The sequence below is a fragment of the Eleutherodactylus coqui genome, chromosome 8 (genome assembly GCF_035609145.1).
Source record: "Eleutherodactylus coqui strain aEleCoq1 chromosome 8, aEleCoq1.hap1, whole genome shotgun sequence".
Classification (NCBI taxonomy): Eukaryota; Metazoa; Chordata; class Amphibia; order Anura; family Eleutherodactylidae; genus Eleutherodactylus; species Eleutherodactylus coqui.
The window spans coordinates 112,112,590-112,132,966 of NC_089844.1; the positions used below are offsets into that span (position 1 = coordinate 112,112,590).

General features: G+C 42.6%; 1 protein-coding gene across 1 annotated transcript in view; it reads left to right on the plus strand.

Annotated features, from left to right (window-relative positions):
• The window catches only part of BMERB1 (bMERB domain containing 1), a 216,749-nt gene that overhangs the window by 79,181 nt on the left and 117,191 nt on the right, over positions 1 to 20,377 (plus strand). The window contains exon 2 of the mRNA XM_066577490.1: positions 8,988 to 9,111. Within this exon, the coding sequence (XP_066433587.1) occupies positions 8,988 to 9,111 (124 nt within the window). The remainder of the gene's footprint in view (positions 1 to 8,987; positions 9,112 to 20,377) is intronic.

A 20,377-nucleotide genomic window follows, 5' to 3' on the forward strand; every position in this document is an offset into this window, starting at 1 on the left:
TGCATCTTTAGACTAATAAAGCCATTCCAGACAAGCGTGACATGTACAGTTTCCTACTGAGAATGCGTAGAAGAAAAACAGATCAGTTAAACGGAACAATGGGTACCGATGGCAGGCTCCATGTTTGCATCCATTTTTCATTGACAACAATTGAAAAAAGTGGAAGACTATTTTTTGTCTGGTTTCTGGGTTTTTTTGGACTGCAAAAACAGTACAGCAGGCTATTGTTTCTGTGAAACAAATTGTGAAAACTGAAAGAACGGGCACAAACTAAGAGTCCTAAAAAAACATTGAAATGGGTGATTTGGGTGAATTGGGTGATCCAATACTCTAATTTTGATGACTACTCCTCAGGAAAGGTCATCAATATATGATTGGTGGGGGACCACTGCTTAAGACCCTCATCAATCAGTTTATTGCAGACGTAGTGGTGCTTGGCTTCACACTGCGGCCCCTTCTCAGACCAGTAACATCACATTCACCAGTCCCACGGACTGAGAGCAGCTTAGTCCTATTCAAGTGAATGGAACTGAGCTGTAATACCAGGCACAGCCGCTATACAATGTATGGCATGATACCTGGTAAGCACTGAAGCCGCTGTAGTCTCCCGAGTGGCAGACTCCAACTGATCTGATAGGGATGACCTATTTTGAGGATAAGTCATCAATATATCAATGATAGTCTTAGAAAACAGAACCGTTTGTTTCTGTTTTTCTGTCCTTTTGGTAGAACAGAAGAATGGAAGCACCAAACAGAGGTGTGATCAGAGCCTAATACTCCCCTACTTCCCACAAGCACATTTTAATACTCTATTCAAGAATCAGTGCATTATCTTAAGAGTTGCCCAGTCTTACTTCATTTCACACCAATTTCAAGATCTGATTTTGTTGCCAGTGAATACAAAATACTCATCAAGGTCTAATCTTGGTTTCACACAGCTGCAGTGTGATAAAATGTATTCATCCGTTCGGAGGATCTGGCACAAAATGCAAGAAAAAGTCCTGCCTGAAAAACGTTTCCGTTTAATGATAGAAAACTGAATGGCGATCAAACGGACACCTTTAAAGTTAATGAGCTCCATTTGGCGCCATTCGATTCTGTCATTAGACGGATCTGCTTGGTCAGGGGATTCCCCTTTCCTGCTCCCATAATTGTGCAAGAAAACGGAATCCCCAAAGCCCATGTTTCTAAATTCCAGACCACAGGTCATGATTCCAGCATATCCCATAGTGAGGACAATCATACCCCATACATTGATCGTAATTTTACTATTTGTACAATGCTATATGATATCCAATTGTAGCTTTGTGAAAATAGCAGTGGGTCAGAATGGCTTTCAGCCTCATTTACTTTCTGCAAATCGAGATCTTGACAGATGGTAAAGTTGAATGTTGCCTTACTGTCTATTACACAGTGATTAGCTATTTTGTTTTTCTTGCTCCTTGCCGTTTTTGTTTTGCATTTTACTTTTTATTGCTTATGTTCCTTTTAATACATATCCCAGCATTGGACGCCTTCATGATTACTTTGATAAGTATGTTAGTAAAGGTTACCATTGTATACTATTCTATTTTGTTTTTTGAACAGAGCAGAGCTATCATCATGACATGTTTCCATGTGTGACACATGTTGCTGTCTTGCTGCCGGATTTTCTCACTATTCTGGCAGCGTGCATAGAACCTTCTACAATCTGCTGGCTCACTGTCAGCTCTGCCGTAGCATTTAATCACTCAGTCAACACTAATAAGCAGATGAAATGTATGATTTGTACATATGGAAATAATCACAGATTTATGTAAACATATGCATCACAAGGCTTTTGGTGTTCGGCAGAATTGCATACAAGGAGTGAGAATACTCGGCACATTAGTCCTTATTTTGTTACATTGCATTGAATTCATTTCAGTCATCTTCATGCTATAATCAGACATTCAGTGTTTTGCTTTATTAATTGGTTGATAATACCCCATGGGGAAAAATGCAAAATGGAGTTTTTATATATTTGTTGCACATGGAATGTACTAATTATATCAATGAGGTTCTGGGGAGAACAGTTTGATATTGCATAAGTATTTGCCTGATTGGTGAACAAGCAGTAAGCTGATTCCCTGCTCAAGGCGATAGTTTATAGTCACTATATTCATGACGTAAAGTTAATCAGTTCTACGTAAACTGACGTCCTGGTGGGCTTGTGCTTATACCTCCCTTATATGTCCTCCACATGCAACCCACTTTCTCAGCAATGCAGCAAGTATTTAAAGGGGACAGTACCCAATAACAAATATACAGCAACCCAATATATTGCAATGGAGGTTATAGCACCCGCATTACACATGAAAGAGACAGGAATAGGACACACCATGAGATTATCAGTCTGCGAGAAAAACATCTATGGCTATAATCGGGCTATAATTGTGCCAGAGCCCATTCAGTTTAAAGCAGGAATGCACAAGCTGTGGTCCAGGGACCACGTGCACCCCGGGTTGCCATTTTTTGTGGCCTCCAGCCATCCACTCATTTGAACAAAGAAATGCTTCTCTGTGGGTTTCTGCTCATATATAGTTTCAATGTTGAACATGCGTGGCACAAAGCTTAGTACCAGCGATCGACAACTATTCTCTGGAGTGCTGATTGGTGGGAGTTATTGGAGTGGAACCTACATATATGCCATATACTTTTGATATCCCATAAATTTCTCATTATGGGATATCAAAAGTATATGGCATGTTTCACTGCGTGTAGTTCTGTATGATATGATATTGAAGCTCTCGGACCAGAAAAGTTTGTGCACCCTTGCAGTAAAGCATGGGCGAGGAACAGTGTGGCAGGCAGGGCCTCTGATACAGAAGAAGATGAATTTCCGACTACCTTAGGCTTCCTTTAGACCAGGGGTGTAATAAGTAACTGCTCATATGATCCCGCAAGGAAATAGTGAGGAAAACGTAATCCAAACTTCATTTGATCACTAAAACATCCACTGAGCACGAAAGCAAGACAGAAGCGTTTCATGAGGTCCCAGAGCAGCTCAGGGCATGAAAGGCGTGTGATTACTCTGGTCTGCGCTATGTCCCTGTGTCTTTTCCCTTGGTTATACAGTCAACTGCATTCCCCCTCTTATCTTCCATCATCCATAGTTATCATAACTGCACCTCATCTGTGAGTAGAGAGGGGCCCCTTATTTGCTGGGCCCCATAGCAGCTTCTATGCCTGGATATACTGGTAACAGAATGCGCTTGATGATTTGCTGAATAATATTAAGAATTGCTGTAGGTCACCTACAAAGCATCTGCAAATCTGTTTTGGTGATGATAGGTAGACATTTAATTAATTGTTGTGCTATTGGCTTGAATGGGGATGAGTTGAAGTACCAGTCACAGCCCTTGGGCAAGAGTGGCGCTGTTTCTGAAAAAAAAAAAATCACATTTTTTTCACATGTCAGACAACCTCTTTAAAGCTGGTATCACACGGGCATAATCGCATTTACATGCACATGTGCATCTTTTACTCTAGTTTTTGGAAGCGCAAATCGAGCACATTTGTGTGCGCAAAAAAACACACAACCATGCCCCATTTATTGAAATAAAGGTAATTCAATACATGCCATTTTCGTGTGCATATGTGCAGAAAAATAGAGCATGCTGTGTATTTTTTTTTGGCGCAAACAAAATACATGCATATGAAGGAACGCATTGAAATCGATGGGTTCTATTCACTTCTTATTACATGTGCCAACTTTTCTCTTGTAAAACGCTGCACAAATACGTCAGTGTGAACCTGGCCTAAGGGCGTATTCACACAAATATATATGTGCAGCGTATTGCGCACAAAACTTTGTGTGTGCAATACGCAGTGAATAGAACCCATTGATTTCAATGGTTCGTTCACATGTGCGTATTTTGCACGCGCTTTTCATTCACACAAAAAAATACGCAGCGTGCTCTATTTTCCTGCGCATTTGCACAGGGAAAGAGCACATATTGAACTAATTACACTAATTGCCCATTTCACTGAATGAGGGCAACAACACATGGGCATATGTGCAACTACGCTCACTGCTATGCAGCGTAGTTACGCATGAACCGAGGCGGGGGCTTCTATTGGGTCATTCAAACTCTGCGCTGTAGAGCGCAAGTTTGAAAAAAAAAGGTCCTATCTTTTCTCGCCCGTAGACGTGAAAAGTGGCGTAACTATTGCAGAGCCTGTGGTCTTTGTGTCTCTGAGGTTCCACCAAAAATATGGAAACGTTGTTCTCAAAGTTGCCCACTTACATTGGGCAGTTTTTGAGTATCTTGGTCTGCTACATGGGTAGCAGATGCTGCGTGGTAACAATTACTGTGCCCATAAGGTTTGTCAGTGTACTTTGCACAGAGCCTGAATGATATGTACATGCATCTCAATAACATCGCAGATTTAATATGTCGTTTAGGTAAAACTATGTGACAACCCTTATGGGTATTGTAATAGCTGCATCTGTAATGATGTAGGTGACCAAGATTTAAAGGGAACCTGTCAGCAGATTTTTGCAATGGAATCTAAGAGCAGCGCAAGAGAGATCTAGAGAGGCGGGCTTGGTGACGGAGAGGCTACTAGCAGAGTCGTACCGGCACTACTACTGAACTGGTCTGCATTATTTACATGAAGAAGTTTTAACACAAATTACTCTGCCGGTCGGGGAGCGGCGGGGGAGAGCGACGAGGAATGGAGGGGAGATCTCTCTCTCCCCCCCCGCTCCCCCGTGCTCCCCGCCGCAACTCACCTGTTACCGGCGCCAGCCCCTAATCTTTAGAGACGAGCGGGGATATACTCGGCTAAGGCACTACTCGCTCCAGTAATGTGCCTTAGCGAGTATACTCGCTCATCTCTAGTGGCGTCGAGTCACACCAAACAGTAAAAGTCTATAAAAGATATAAGCGAGCGATATGTCTCTCGTCTTAATGTTAAAGGGCTGATCGTGCTGCACTTACATTTTTGAAAGCTGCTTACAATGGTGTAAAAATGATATACGAGGTCTGACAGGACACCAGGATTTCTTTAGGAAGTGAACTAAGATTTATTTCAGTGTCGACACTGACTCAGAGGGAGATACACCAAATTCCAAATCACAGCCATTCAGTGATGTCATTGACTGAATGGCTGTGAATGATCGAGCGCCGACTGTGATTGGCTAGCACTCGATCCAATCACAGCGTTCACTTTGTTGGAGGCGGGATATTAAAGGCCCCGTCACCAGAAAGAAACTGAAATGTCAGTGCAGAGGACACTGCAGCTTGCCGCAGCACTGCTGGAGACCATTGCGAGGCATCGGGACACCGCGGACCAGGTGAGTATTGATTTTTTTTCCATGTAGGTTAGCTAGGGTTTACTTTCAGGGGAGGGCTGCTATTTCAAGCCTCCCTCGAAAACCGGGGTAGGTCTTATTAACTAGGGAAAATGGTAGATACAGTCTAGCCGCAGCATATAGTATTTTTAGAAGGAAACATCTTAGTTAGCTACATTTTACATACCAGAAGAGAAGGTTATAAGGCAAAAGTTAGTATGCAGTAGCTACATCCTATGTGCAAAGAAAAGTTTAGAAATAGCAAAAAAATCTATAATATACCTCAGATTTCTGGATGATAACTGAGAGCAATAGCAGTTATTGCAATATTACTTTTTCTATATCCTCGTATCACAAAAACATAAAGAAAGACTTATTCACAGCATCTGATCACCCAACATATTTGGTCCTGGGCTTCTTGCTGCAGTGATAGTGTCACCAACAGCATAGACATGTGATCACTGCAGCCAATCATAGACTTGCTTTGGCAATGTTTAGCTGCAGTAGTCGCATGTCCTATTGTCAGGATGTTATGACTGCTGCTGCAGGAAATAGAGAGTCAAGGGTAACCGAACACAGTTGGAACTGGAGCAGCGGGGGTCGGGTAATATGTCTTTTATGTTTTTAGTGCATTGTGAGCAGCTTTCATACATTTTTTGTTGCATAGCCCCTTTTATAACGGATATGGTTTTGTGCTGCTACCAAGTTTTGTATTGCTATAACTTCCCTAGCAGTAGTGCATAAAAGTACCTGGAGACGTCTGCAGCTGGAAAGCCACATTCAGGGGGCCTGGTGGCTATATGTGACTCCAGAATCACTGGCTGTATAGTAAAAAATAACATAGCGTGGCTGACTATAAATTTGCATTTTTATGCAATTACCCTAAATTGGCAGGTTGGAGTAATGGCTAGAAGCCAGTGTGGGCTATGATTAATGGCCGCGATAAGATAAAATGTGTAGACAAGTTATCTGTGATAGGTGTTGTTCTCTCCCAATATCTCAGCACCTGCTTGAAGATGTTGCTTACTTCGTAGATGTTTACCATGAGACGGGTTACAGCAGTTCTCCTTGATCTATTTAGAATTACAAACATGTCAATAAAGCAAACTTCACTTTTTAAGAAGTTGAGTATTTTTTTTCCCTAAATCTAACTTACTTGTATCATTTTACCTTAGTTTATTTTTTTTTTCACTTACAAGTCCTAAACTTAGTTATGACTCCTGAGCAAGGGCATAAGTAAAGGCTCAGGGGCCCTGATGCAAAAGGTGAGCTGGGCCCCCCCCCCCCCCCTCTATCTGTATCTGTACCCGTACCCATACCTAAACCATGCTGCACAGGGACATAACTTGAAGCTTCTGGAACCCAATGCAAAACCTGTAACAGGGCCCCCAACTATAATGCTCTATTCATAGTACTGGGCTCCCTATATGGAGAAGAGAGGTCTTATGGGCCTGGGTGCAACCTCATCCCCTGCACCCTCTATACTTACGCCTCTGCTCCTGAGCAGTGTGAAGGAAGTAGGTTGCTGAGATATCTTTTTCTGCAGGTCTCACAATTCTTTGCTCTTTGCAATGTTATAATCCACAATGATGTTATCTTAGCTATTCCAATGTTACGTGGTATTTATAAATATGTAATCTTTTTAAGACTACTAAATTAAACATAATAGATATATAAAAAAGAAGCTAAATGAGGTACTGCAATAATATATGTCAAAGAATATCATAACAAGGATATTTTTTTTTTGGGGGGGGGGGGGATATAAGGTGCTCTCAAGTGTAAACAACAGAAAATAAGGAAATATACATCTGGCTCACCTGACAGCACTTTCTGCTATAGTGTAGGTTCTAGTGTACATCATAGTAAGCCTTCATTCACGCCAGCGTATATCAGCCACGCTTTCACGGCCAGATGATTCACGCTGCACATCTGATGCATTGGTATACAATGCATCAGTTCAGATGGGCGTATTCCCGTGGCATAATAGCGTCTGGCTGAAATGCGCACAGTATGCGCTATCTTTGCCGACTGGGCTCCTGCCCCTTCCTACTCCCTCCCAATGCTGGCAGCTGACAAGGGGCGGAGAGGGGGTGGGAGCTTAGTAGACTAGCTCCCGCGCCATCCCGCCCCCTCCTATTGCCGAGAGCCGGCGAGGGGGAGGAAAGGGGCTCAGTGTATATGCACCCGACCCGGGCCATCTGAACAGGCGCACAAACGGCAGATTTGTGATCCCATTCACACGATTTTTGGTTGCGCCATGGCCGTGACATGGCTGACCAAAAATCGCTACGATCGCGTGAAAGAGCACTAAATGTAACGGGTTACATGTGACCACACCTCCCTATGCGTTGGGCCTCATCCACTGTGTGTCAGGGCCCAGTCTAAAACCCCAAAAAGCTGCAATTATGGCATATTTGCCAAAATTGCAACTTTAGCACTTCAGAAAACTGGCGTAGAAGGCATGAAATGTATGCCCCACTGTGTAGAAATCTGAATTTTCTCTTCTTAGTAAGGCAATATTACACTGACACTTAAAGGGGTGGTCTCGCGAAACCAAGTGGGGGTATACACTTCCGTATGGCCATATTAATGCACTTTGTAATATACATCGTGCATTAAATATGAGCCATACAGAAGTTATTCACTTACCTGCTCCGTTGCTAGCGTCCCCGTCTCCATGGATCCGTCTAAATTCGCCGGCAGCTTGCTTTTTTAGACGCGCTTGCGCAGTCCGGTCTTCTCCTTTCAGCACGAGCCGCTTCAGTGTGCTCCCCGCTACAGCTCTTCTGCGCATGCGCAGATGAGCTGTCACTGCTCGGGAGCGCGCTGGAGCGGCCATTCTGTACCTTCCTCTGTTAGAGGAAGGTGCAGAGCCGCCCAGCTGTCCGGAGAAGCCGCCCAGCTGTCCTGCCGTCCAGCTGTCCTGCCGTCCAGGTGAGTGATGGGCCGGGGGGGGGGGCTGTCGCTGCGATGGGGGGGCTGTCGCTAGGCCGGGGGGGGCTGCCGCTGCGATCGGGGGGCTGTCGCTAGGCCGGGGGGGGCTGTCGCTAGGCCGGGGGAACTAGCGCTGGGCCAGGGGGGTAAGTGATGGGTCGGGGGTGATGTTCACTGACAGGTGAAGGCCCCGGAGCCCAGCGCTGGGCTCCGGGGCCTTCACCTGGGCTGAGGGTCTAGCGCTGGGGAGCCGGGGGCTAGCGCCGGTTACCTGCTGCCTGGCGGTGGGTGACTGGTCGGCAGCTGCGCGGCGTCTGGTCGGCGGCTGCGCGGCGTCCAGTTGCCATGGAGACACAGCTGGCAGCGTCTCGGGAGCGCGCACGTCGGGCTGCAGCGAGCGACGGGGAAAGAGCCGGCGGCCATCTTGGGGAAACTTTTATAAGTTGCTGAAACGCTGGAACGGTAAGTACAAACCAGCTAGGAAAGTCATTTACAGGGGTAATTAGTAATGTATGTTTAATTAGGGGGACTGGGCAAAAAAAAAAAAATCACTGCTTCCTCGAGACATCTCCTTTAAGCAAAGAGAACGCAACTACTCCCAGCTATTACAAGAGTATATTATAAAAACATAATAATGAAAAGTCAGCCCTATTCATATAAATGTGGTGGAGACATGATACAATGTACAGGCAAAAAATATTGTGCTTCCTTAATATATGTTTCTTTCCACATTTAGGTCAACTTGACATTGTTTCCATGGCTGAAACAACCATGACACCGGAAGAAATCGAACTTGAAATGACTAAAATCCAGCGGCTTCGAGAAGTCTTAGTCAGAAGGGAATCGGAACTAAAGTTTATGTGAGTTTATAGTTTGTTTGTTTGTTTTGCTAATGGGCAGTCCAGATTTTACATTCAAATCTTAAAAATGTTGACTAAAGATCCCTTTACATAGGACGACTGTCAGGCAAGCGATGCCTGACACTCGTTCCTGTGTCTCCGCGCTCCTGTGCTCCTGCACAGGAGCTAGCAGAGCTGTCTTGCTCATGGAGTGGCCAGCAGGAGGGCGGGGCAGTGCAGGAGATTTCTGTCCTCTTGCTCCCCCGCCCCCCTCCATTCACATAACACAGCGGCCGTTCACTACTGAACAGCGGCTGTTTAAACTGAGCGGTTAGAGATGAGCTCATCATTTATGCTGCATAAACGATCAGCGAGGAAACTCATCGCTCATTGTTCAGTTTAAACAGCTGCTGTTCAGTAGTGAATGGATGCTGTGCTATCTCAATGGAGAGAGTTGGTGTGGGAGCGAAAAGAGAGAAATTTCCTGCACTGCCCCGCCCCCCTGCTGACCGCTCCGTGAGCGAGACAGCTCTCCTAGCTCCTGTGCAGGAGCACAGGAGCGTAGAGACACAGGGACGAGTGCCGGGCATCGTTTGCCCGACAGTCATCCCATGTAAAGGGACCTTAAGATGTGTGTATAATAAAATAGTCCTTTTATGTTTTTAGATCTCTATATTCAGCTCCATTATCTTACACGTGAAGGAGACTGATTAACATTAATTAATATGTTATAGTAAATATTTGAAATTGCACTTTGTCATGGCTTGCCTGGCACTGAAAATCCACCAAGGTACGTATGTGTGTGTATACATGCTCTGCTGGAAAAAGATTGATCATACAGATGGTATAAGGAACTAATTATCTATGTACAAGACATCTGTGCCTGAGTTTAATAATAATAATTTTAATTCATATAGCGCCAACATATTCGACAGCGCTTACAATACAGGGGAAATATAACGTGACAACGGTTACATGAAGTAATCAATTGATGGAATTAAACAGTAGGGGTGAGGGTCCTTCTCCAATGAGCTTACATACTACAAGTGATACAGAAGGTAAAGAGGCTGGAGATGTGCACGGTATGGCGAGGTGGAGAGTGAGGGATGCTATACACGCAGACAATGGTCAGGCGGTATAGTGGCGGAATCAGGATAACTGCAGGTGCCGGTTTATTACGGCTATCATCGATTGCAGTCTGTGGGGCAGGAAGCATGTTGTCAGGTGGAGTACAGAGGGGTTTGGTTTAGGGGATATGGTATGCCTTCCTGAAGAGGTGCGTTTTTAGAGCATGCCTGTACTTTAGCGTGTCAGTGATTGCCTGGATATTTTTTGGTAGCGCGTTCCAGAGGACAGGTGCTGCTCTTGAGAAGTCTTGGAGGCGGGAATGAGAGGTTCGAATTAAAGGGGCACTCAGTCTGATTTCATTAGCAGAGCGGAGGGCACGGGCAGGGTGGTGAATTGAGATGAGGGAAGCAATGTAGGGTGGGGCGGTGCTGTGGAGGGCTTTGTGGATGAGGGTAGTGAGTTTAAATTGAATTCTGTATTTGACGGGCAGCCAGTGCAGTGACTGGCACAGGGCAGAGGCATCTGAGTAGCGGCTGGACAAGAAGAGGAGCCTGGCTGGCGCATTCAGGATGGATTGGAGAGGGTAGAGTCTGGTACAGGGGAGGCCGATCAGCAACAAGTAATCGAGCCGAGAGCGGATGAGGGCAACAATAAGCGTTTTTAGCGTGTCCATGGTGAGAAAAGGGAGTATTCTAGCGATGTTCTTAAGGTGCAGCTGACATGTTCGGGCCAGAGATTGGATGTAAGGGGTGAAGGAAAGATTAGAGTCTGTCTGGGAGTTATGGTGGTGCCACACACTGAGATGGAGATGTCAGGATGGGGTCGGTTAGTAGAGGGTGGAAACAGGAGAAGGTCAGTTTTTGAGAGGTTCAGTTTTAGGTAGAGAGAGGACATAGTGTTAGAGACAGCAGACAGACAGTCGGTGGTGTTCTGGAAGAATGTTGCTGTGATGTCCCAGGAGGAGGTGTATAGCTGGGTATCATCAGCATAGAGATGGTACTGGAAACCAAATCTCCTGATGGTCTGTCCAATGGAGGCTGTGCAGATGGAGAAGAGGAGGGGGCCGAGGACCAAGCCCTGGGGGACCCCAACAGCAAGGGGAAGAAAAGGGGAGGTAGAGTCAGCAAAGCAGACACTGAAGGAGCGGTGGGATAGGTAGGAGGAGTTCATATTATTGAATGGTGCCCGCCATTGTATCTTGAAATGTACTCCACTTGTTTTGTGTGCAAATGCCAACCCACAAAGAGGATGTCCAGAAAAATTGTTAGCACTGTTTTTGGGGGAAAAAAGCAATTCTTGTCTATGGGCTGTATCTGATATTATAGCTCAACTCTATTCACTTGAGTGGATATAAGCTGCAGTGCTGGATACAGATATTTTTTTACCTATTTTTTGTAATCCCACACAACTCCTTTAGGCCTTATGCCCACGGCCGTGGCGGACTCCACCAGCGGAATATTGCAGTAGAGTCCGACACAGCACGCCCCAAAGACCCCATACTTACCTCTCCGGATCCGCTGCATGAGTCTCGTCCGGCGAGCCGTCGCGCATGTGCAGTACAGCGCATGACGTGCCAGCGGTGGGCGATGACGCAGCTGGCGGTGACGCGTAATCACGAGATACTTCCGCTGTGCTCACAGCGGAAGTATCGCGTGACAGACGGCTTCCATTGACTACAATGGAAGCCACTCATGCGTTTTTCCATGGCAATTAGAACATGCAGTGATTTCTTTCACGCTGCGGAATTCCACAGTAGAATTCCACAATGTGAACATTGAACATTGAGGAAAACGCAGCGGATTTTCGCCGTGTGAAATGCGGCAGAAATCTGTCCGTGGGCATTAGGTCTTAACCATACACTGTCCTTCCAAAACTAATTGGACACCTGATCAAAAGTAGTATTTATTTCCATATATTAATACTTAGTGGAGTTCCTTTCGCCCTAATGACATCAGATACTCCCTTTGGCATACTTTCTGCTAACATATGATATACTTCAGCTGGTATTTCCCTCCATTCATCCTGTAAACATTTGGCGAGATTTCTGGAAGATGGATGCTGTTCATATTTCCTGACCCAACATTCCAGTTCGTCTTAGATGTTTAGTAGTATTCAATGTTCATCTTTGTTCAGGCCAGTCCAATCATGGAACATCCATAACCTCAAACCAACGTAACACAGCGTTGGATTTCTGGCAAGGTGCGTCTTCTTGTTGGAAGTATTGCTGACCATTTCCAGAGTATTACCACATTGTGGGCAGCACATTATTATCTAGAATGTCAGGGTACACCTCTGTGTTCATGGTTCTTGTCACTACAACCAACGGACCAAGACCAACTAAAACATCCCCAGACCATAATGTAACCTCCGCCTTAACTGTTGGTGCAGCACTTAGGCAATAGGTGTTCCTCAAGTATTCTCCACACCCAGGTACGTCCATCAGATGGAAGATGGAGTAACGTGATTCATCACTTCATAGAACGTTCTTCAATCGTTCAACTGTCCCATGACAATGCTTCTTGCACCATTGTAAGCTACATAACCAATGTATCCAGTAGCAAACTATGTCTGACACCTCCAAGGGTCTACATCTTATGTAGCATGGTTTTGGACACGTGACGTGCTAATAAGACATGATCAAGTCTTCTGATAGGGGTGTCCAAATACTTTTGGTAGGATAATGTATGCTTTATTCAGTAATATTTATGTATTTTCAGGGCTCCACTAAATTAGCAGGCTGCAAAAAGAGCGAACCTAGCAAACCTAGAATGTCCATGTATTATACAGAGAACTTATTGATTCCAGCCCAACACTAAACTGCTTTACCTGCTTGTCATGACACTGTCTTAGCATGAAAGTTACAGCCACTACCAAGGACACACTTTGCATATAGATTTTTACAGCTCCAACTGAGTTCAGTCCTCGCTGTATAACTCTAAATGCATTTAGCTCCCTTTTAGTCGTGGCTGCTGGCAGTCAGGATTATGTAATTTCTTAAAGCAGAAAAACAGAGCTCCCCTGGCATAGTACTGTACACTCACATGCCAAAAGTCTTGGGATAGCAGTATGTAAATTGACTATGAAGTGGCAATACCCCAAGTGACAAAGTGAATAAGTTGTGAGGTGTTATCTTATGAGTGAGGCTGCACACTGCCCAGCGTACTCCTGGTAAGATGATGTGAATTATCGGAGTTCAAACAAGGTATGATAATGGGTGCCAGACAGGTGGGATATTCCATTTCAAAGCTGTGCGGGCATTTATTGGGGTATTCACTGGGTGAAAACTGGTAGATCAGTGGGGTCCAACTGCTGGGACTCCCATCGATCACAAGAATAGCGTATGCGTGTCCCTGCTTATTTCACATTTCTATAGTGTAGTGGGAAATGGAGCTGCTGGTCGCACATGCGCATCAACGGCTCCATTCATTTTAATGGTGCAGGCAGATAGCAGAGCCAAGATTGTAGCTTGAACAGTGAAATATAGGGGTCCCAGCGGTTGGACCCCTACTGATCTATCAGTTTTCAACCATCCAGTGGATGGGTGAAAACTAAAAAAAAGTCCCATCACCAGAATACTCCTTTAACATTCAGCAATCCACAGTGTCATGTGTGTACCGGGCAAACATAATTGAAGGCATTACCACTCACAGTGCACAGTGCTGTGGCCGACCATGAGTGATTAATAATCATGACCGGTAGCTTCTAGCTAGAATTGTCCATGTGAAAAGAAATTAGATCCATATTCAATGCAGACCCCATACGCATATCTCGGAGGTCAGTGCAGCGTTCTTTAGCTTCCATTGGATTTAGGAGCAGAAAACTCACCAGAGTGCCTCTCTCCTAATACCAAACACAGTGCCTTACCTGGGATGGTGAGGTTGTTAACTGGACCCTAAAGCACTGGCAACAACATGTGGCGTGGTCTGACGTGTCACAGTACCAGTTGTTTCGGGCTGATAGTAGTGTTCATGTCTAGTGCAGAGACCATTAAGCAGGTTGGTGGTAGTTCCATACTGGTTTTGGCTGTTTTGGATGCATTGGGTCCACTGGTCCACCTAAACACGTCATTGACTGGTGCCCGCTACATTTCACTGCTTGGTGACCATTTGAAGCCCTTCATAGACTTCCATGTAGTCCCACAACGATGGGATCTTCCAGCAGAATAATGCACCGTTCCATCGGGCTCAAGTTGTCCAGAATTGGTTTGAGGAATACTCTGGAAAGTTCCTATGAATTTTGTGGGCTGCACATTCATCTGACATGAGCCCATTCAAGCATATGGGATGTGGTGGAGCGGTTCATTTTCACCTGTGATCCTGCACCTACAAGTTTCACGGAGCTGTGGGGGGCTTTTCAGATGGTATGGCTCAATATCCCTCCAGACATCTTACATCCACTTGCAGAATTGCTGCCACGTCAAGTTGCTGCACTTTGCCAGGATAAAGGGGGTCCTACACAATATTAGTGGCTGTCCCATGGCTTTTGGCATGTCAGTATATACTTGGTGGAGCAATGTAAGAGGAGTGGGACCCATTCTAAGTTTTGCTATTAGTGCTATATGTACACTTCTGCCAAGGTCCCTTCTAATGAAAAGGAGATGTCTCAAACTGGACAACCCCTCTAAGAAATGCATGTATGCTATAGGTAATGATGTCCCCTGTCTGCACTCCCCCCTTATATTATGTGTACAACAAAATGGATTTCACTACTTTATGAATACATCAAAAGTAATATCCCTCTTTGATATTCAGTACTAGATTTATAACCCGGTGTGTACAAGCCCGTATTACTGCAATTATCAGCATTTCTGCGTCTTACTGATTTATTGTCCGTCCACTTTTATTGCCACGGCAATTATTCAGAGCCATTTGATGAACTGAAAATACATTCGTCAGACAAACTCAGTTGGAGGCAAACGAGTTTGATTAAAACTTCTGATGTATGTCCTTTGAACAGATGCTAATATTATGCCTTTAAAAAAAGAATCAGAATTGTGTTCTGATGAAGATGGAAGTTCAATTACGATAGAAATTCTTTTGCTTGCAGAATGGCAGTCTGTCCACAGCTGGCTATAACTACACATGTGCAGCGTGATGGCTTCATATTGTCTGATCTTCATTATTTCATGACATCAAAGAAATGATGCGCAAACAGCCTCATCCAAAATAATCTCATTTTTGTACGTTTCTTATATAAGGTGTAGCAGCATGGAGGCTCGGTGGTTAGCGCTGGGGTCCTGGGTTCAAAAACATCTGCGTTGAGTTTGTATGGTCAATCTATATATGCATGGAGTTTCTCCAATTTCTACCCACAGTCCAAAAACTTACTAATAGGTTAATTGGCTTCCCATGAAAGGTAGGCTTGACATGGGTGTATTGGCCCATGCAATACACGGACAATAAAGCCCATTGATGTCAATTGGTTTGGGACATTGCAGGCGCATTTCTCACATAAGCAAGAAAATAGAACCTACTCTACTTTTGGGCACATTTGCCCACCAAAGGTCCCCACAGATGTCTATGGGGAAGGGGGGTGGGAGAGTGCAAATGCCTGCTCAATACGCAAGGAGATGCGTAACACAGTGCAATTCCATAAAAAAAAGAACACATCTGGAATTCATTAGGCTAAATAGTCATTTAAATAAAGGCATGTCCGTCTGCCGCTCGTGAATGAACATGCTCTGCATGCACAAAAGTATAGTAAACTATGCCAATATTATATGTCATGATTTACTAACACTAATATCTAGATGAGCTTTGGCAAAGCACTAGCAAGTGACGGTATTATATTGGCGCTGTGGTTTCCACACTTATAAGTGCACTATGGCTAGCACTAATATGTGAGCACTGATATAGATGCCAGTAATCTAATGGCACAGATATAAATGCTACTTATACATGGGCACTGAAATTCTACATTATAGACAGAGTGTGGGAAAGCAATATTTGGGCTTTTGGTTAGGCAAAGTACTATTTGTTACTCTATGGCTGTATTTGAGGATCACTGTATAAAGGTACGGTATATTCAGGGGCGTAACTACAGGGGATGTGGTTGCACCCGGGCCCAGAAGCGTTAGGGGGCCCATAAGGCCTCTCTTCTACATATAGGGAGCCCAGTACTATGAATAAAGCATTATAGTTGGGGACCCTGTTACAGATTTTGCATTGAGGCCCAGAAGCTTCAAGTTACGTCTCTGGGTATATGGGTAATGTACGGTAGTATGTGGCCACTATGTATAAGTATTGTTAGGACACTGAATGAAGGTATTATTTGTGCACAGTGTTATCAGTCCTGTTGCATTAAGTACCCCCCAGCCAGGACATAAACTTACGTACTATGGCGTTAAGGTGTGAAAAAAAATGACAACCTTGTGGGGATTTCGCATGCAATAGTGTTGAGAGTATATCAAGAATGGTGTGATCAAGGAAACCATCCAGAGTAAGGGGATCCTGTGGCCCTAAACAACTCATTAATGAAAGGGGTCAGGGGAGGATGTCAAGAAGTCAACAGGCAGTGCGCAGTAAAACTAATTGCAGGCGATTACAATGCCGGAGCTCCAACTAACATGTTTGAACACACAATTTGTCATTCCTTAGCACTGATGAGCTATAACAGACAAGCAGTTCCAGTGCCACTGCTGTTTAGGAGAAACAGAATGGCAAGATTCCCTTGGGCAAAAGAGTGCAAAAATTGGGATGACTTAGCAGTGGAAAAATATTGCCCAGTCAGCTGTGTCCAGATTTTTGTTGCATCATGCTGATGTGAGGGTCAGAATATGGCACAAGCAGCATGAATTGATGTTCATAGCATATCAGTACATCCATCTAATTTGCGACAACTTCAAGACGTTATACGTTCGCATAGGCCAGTATTCCTGCAGAGCGGTTTCAGTAAATAGTGAGGCTATGCCTCAACAAATTTTGGTGGTTCAAATGAGTGTCTCTAATAAAGTGGATCTATCTATCTGTCTATCTATCTATCTAATATCTATTTATCTATCTTTCTCTTAGCTATCTATCTCATATCTCTCTATCTAATATTTATCTCATATCTATTAATCTATTGTCTGTCTATCTATCTCATATCTATCTATCTCATATCTATCTATCTATCTATCTATCTATCTCATATCTATCTATTTATCTCATATCTATCTATCTCATATCTATCTATTTATCTCACATCTATCTATCTATCTCATATCTATCTATCTATCGCATATCTATCTATCTATCTCACATCTATCTATTTATCTCACATCTATCTATCTCATATCTATCTATCTATCGCATATCTATCTATCTATCGCATATCTATCTATCTATCTATCTATCTCCAATCTATGTATCTCCAATCTATCTATCTATCTATCTATCTCATATCTATCTATCTCATATCTATCTATCTATCTATCTATCTCATATCTATCTATCTATCTATCTATCTATCTCATATCTATCTATCTATCTCCAATCTATCTATCTATCTCCAATCTATCTATCTATCTATCTATCTATCTATCTATCTCATATCTATCTATTAGAGATGAGCGAGCATACTCGGAAAAGCACTACTCGCTCGAGTAATTTGCTTTATCAGAGTATCGCTGTGCTCGTCCCTGAAGATTCGGGTGCCGCTGCGGCTGACAGGTGAGTCGCAGCGGGGAGCAGGGGAGAGCCGGCGGGAGAGAGGGAGAGAAAGATCTTACCTCCGTTCCTCCCCGCTCTTCCCTGCAGCTCCCCGCTCCGTGCCGGCACCCGAATCTTCAGGGACGAGCACAGCGATACTCGGATAAAGCAAATTACTCGAGCGAGTAGTGCTTTTCCGAGTACGCTCGCTCATCTCTACTATCTATCTATCTCTTATCTATCTATCTATCTATCTATCTCCAATCTATCTATCTATTTCCAATCTATCTATCTCATATCTTTCTCATATCTATCTATCTATCTATCTATCTATCTATCTATCTATCTATCTATCTATCTATCTCATATCTATCTATCTCCAATCTATCTATCTATCTCATATCTATCTATCTCCTATCTATCTATCTCCTATCTATCTATCTATCTATCTCCAATCTATCTCCTATCTATCTATCTATCTATCTATCTATCTATCTATCTATCTATCTATCTATCTATCTCCTATCTATCTATCTATCTATCTCCAATCTATCTATCTATTTCCAATCTATCTATCTCATATCTATCTCATATCTATCTATCGCATATCTATCTATCTCATATCTATCTATCTCATATCTATCTATCTATCTATCTCCAATCTATCTATTTCCAATCTATCTATCTCATATCTATCTCAAATCTATCTATCTCATATCTATCTATCTATCTATCTCATATCTATCTATCTATCTATCTATCTCATATCTATCTATTTATCTATCTCATATCTATCTATCTCCAATCTATCTATCTCATATCTTTCTCATATCTATCTATCTATCTATCTATCTCATATCTATCTATCTCATATCTATCTATCTATCTCATATCTATCTATCTCATATCTATCTATCTATCTCATATCTATCTATCTATCTCATATCTATCTATCTCCAATCTATCTATCTATCTCATATCTATCTATCTATCTATCTATCTATCTATCTATCTATCTATCTATCTATTTATCTCATATCTATCTATCTCATATCTATCTATCTATCTATCTATCTATCTATCTCCAATCTATCTATCTATTTCCAATCTATCTATCTATCTATCTATCTATCTATCTATCTATCTATCTATCTATCTCATATCTATCTCATAACTATCTATCTCATATTTATCTATCTATCTCATATGTATCTATCTATCTCATATCTATCTATCTATCTATCTATCTATCTATCTATCTATCTATCTCCAATCTATCTATCTATCTCCAATCTATCTATTTCCAATCTATCTATCTATCTTATATCTATCTATCTATCTATCTATCTATCTATCTATCTCATATCTATCTATCTCATATCTATCTATCTATCTATCTATCTATCTCATATCTATCTATCTCATATCTATCTATCTATCTATCTATCTATCTATCTATCTATCTATCTATCTATCTATCTAATATCTATCTATCTCATATCTATCTAATCTATCTCATATCTATCTATCTAATATCTATCTCTCTCTCTCATATCTATCTATCTCTCTCATATCTATCTATCTCATATCTATCTATCTATCTGTCTATCTATCTATCTATCTCATATCTATCTATCTATCTATCTATCTATCTATCTATCTATCTATCTATCTATCTATCTATCTACCCTGTTGTATAGACCGGCGTAGTTCTAGATTTCCATGATGAGTAGATTTTCATACTTCATCTGAGAACACGGACCGCAGCTGGTAACTATAGTTGCTTTTATGTAACTTGCCAAAAGCATAAATCTCATTTGTACTGCCTTATTAATTTTTATCTGTCTCTATTGGTAAATAAAAAATGAAAACCCAAAGAGGTTTCAGACTGCAGCAGCAAATGTGACAAGATAAGTATGGGGCCGCTGACAGGAGGAAGCTGATGTTTTTTTTATTTTTAGAGATTATGCAAAAGGTTTAACAGGATGAAATGTCGAAAAGGAATAAAGCTCTTATAATACAGAACTAAGGACTAAAGAAAAAAGAATAAAAACACAGGAATGTCTGAGTCGTCTACTGAGCAATTAAAAAGCTCTGTTCTTCTCTTTTTTTAATAAGCCATACACGAATAATTGGAATAAACGGAGAATGGACTTCTGTACAAAAGGTAATATTTCCAACTGATGATGAGTCAAACTGTGATGGAAAATAATGATCATTCCTGCAAAATGGAGTGCTCTTAAGCTGGCTCCACATGGGCGACCACGATTTTGCCACGTGAAAATCGCATCTTTGTTCACTGCAATTCGTAAGCATCAGTGCTGCTTTTTTTTTTATAATAAACTCGCATCACTGCCCCCCCCCCGATAAAATTGCGTAATTTTTTTTATTGCATAAGTCAATGGGATTTTAACTTTAATGTTAAAATCGCATCGCAATGCACGTTTGTAGCGTTGAGGTGCGATAAAAAGAAGTCTCCATAGGAATACATGGGAGATAAAAAATAGCACATTTCAGAAAAAAAGATAGAGCAAGCCATGATTTTTTATTCCCTCAACATTGCATTAGTGAAAACATCGTAGGTGGGAATG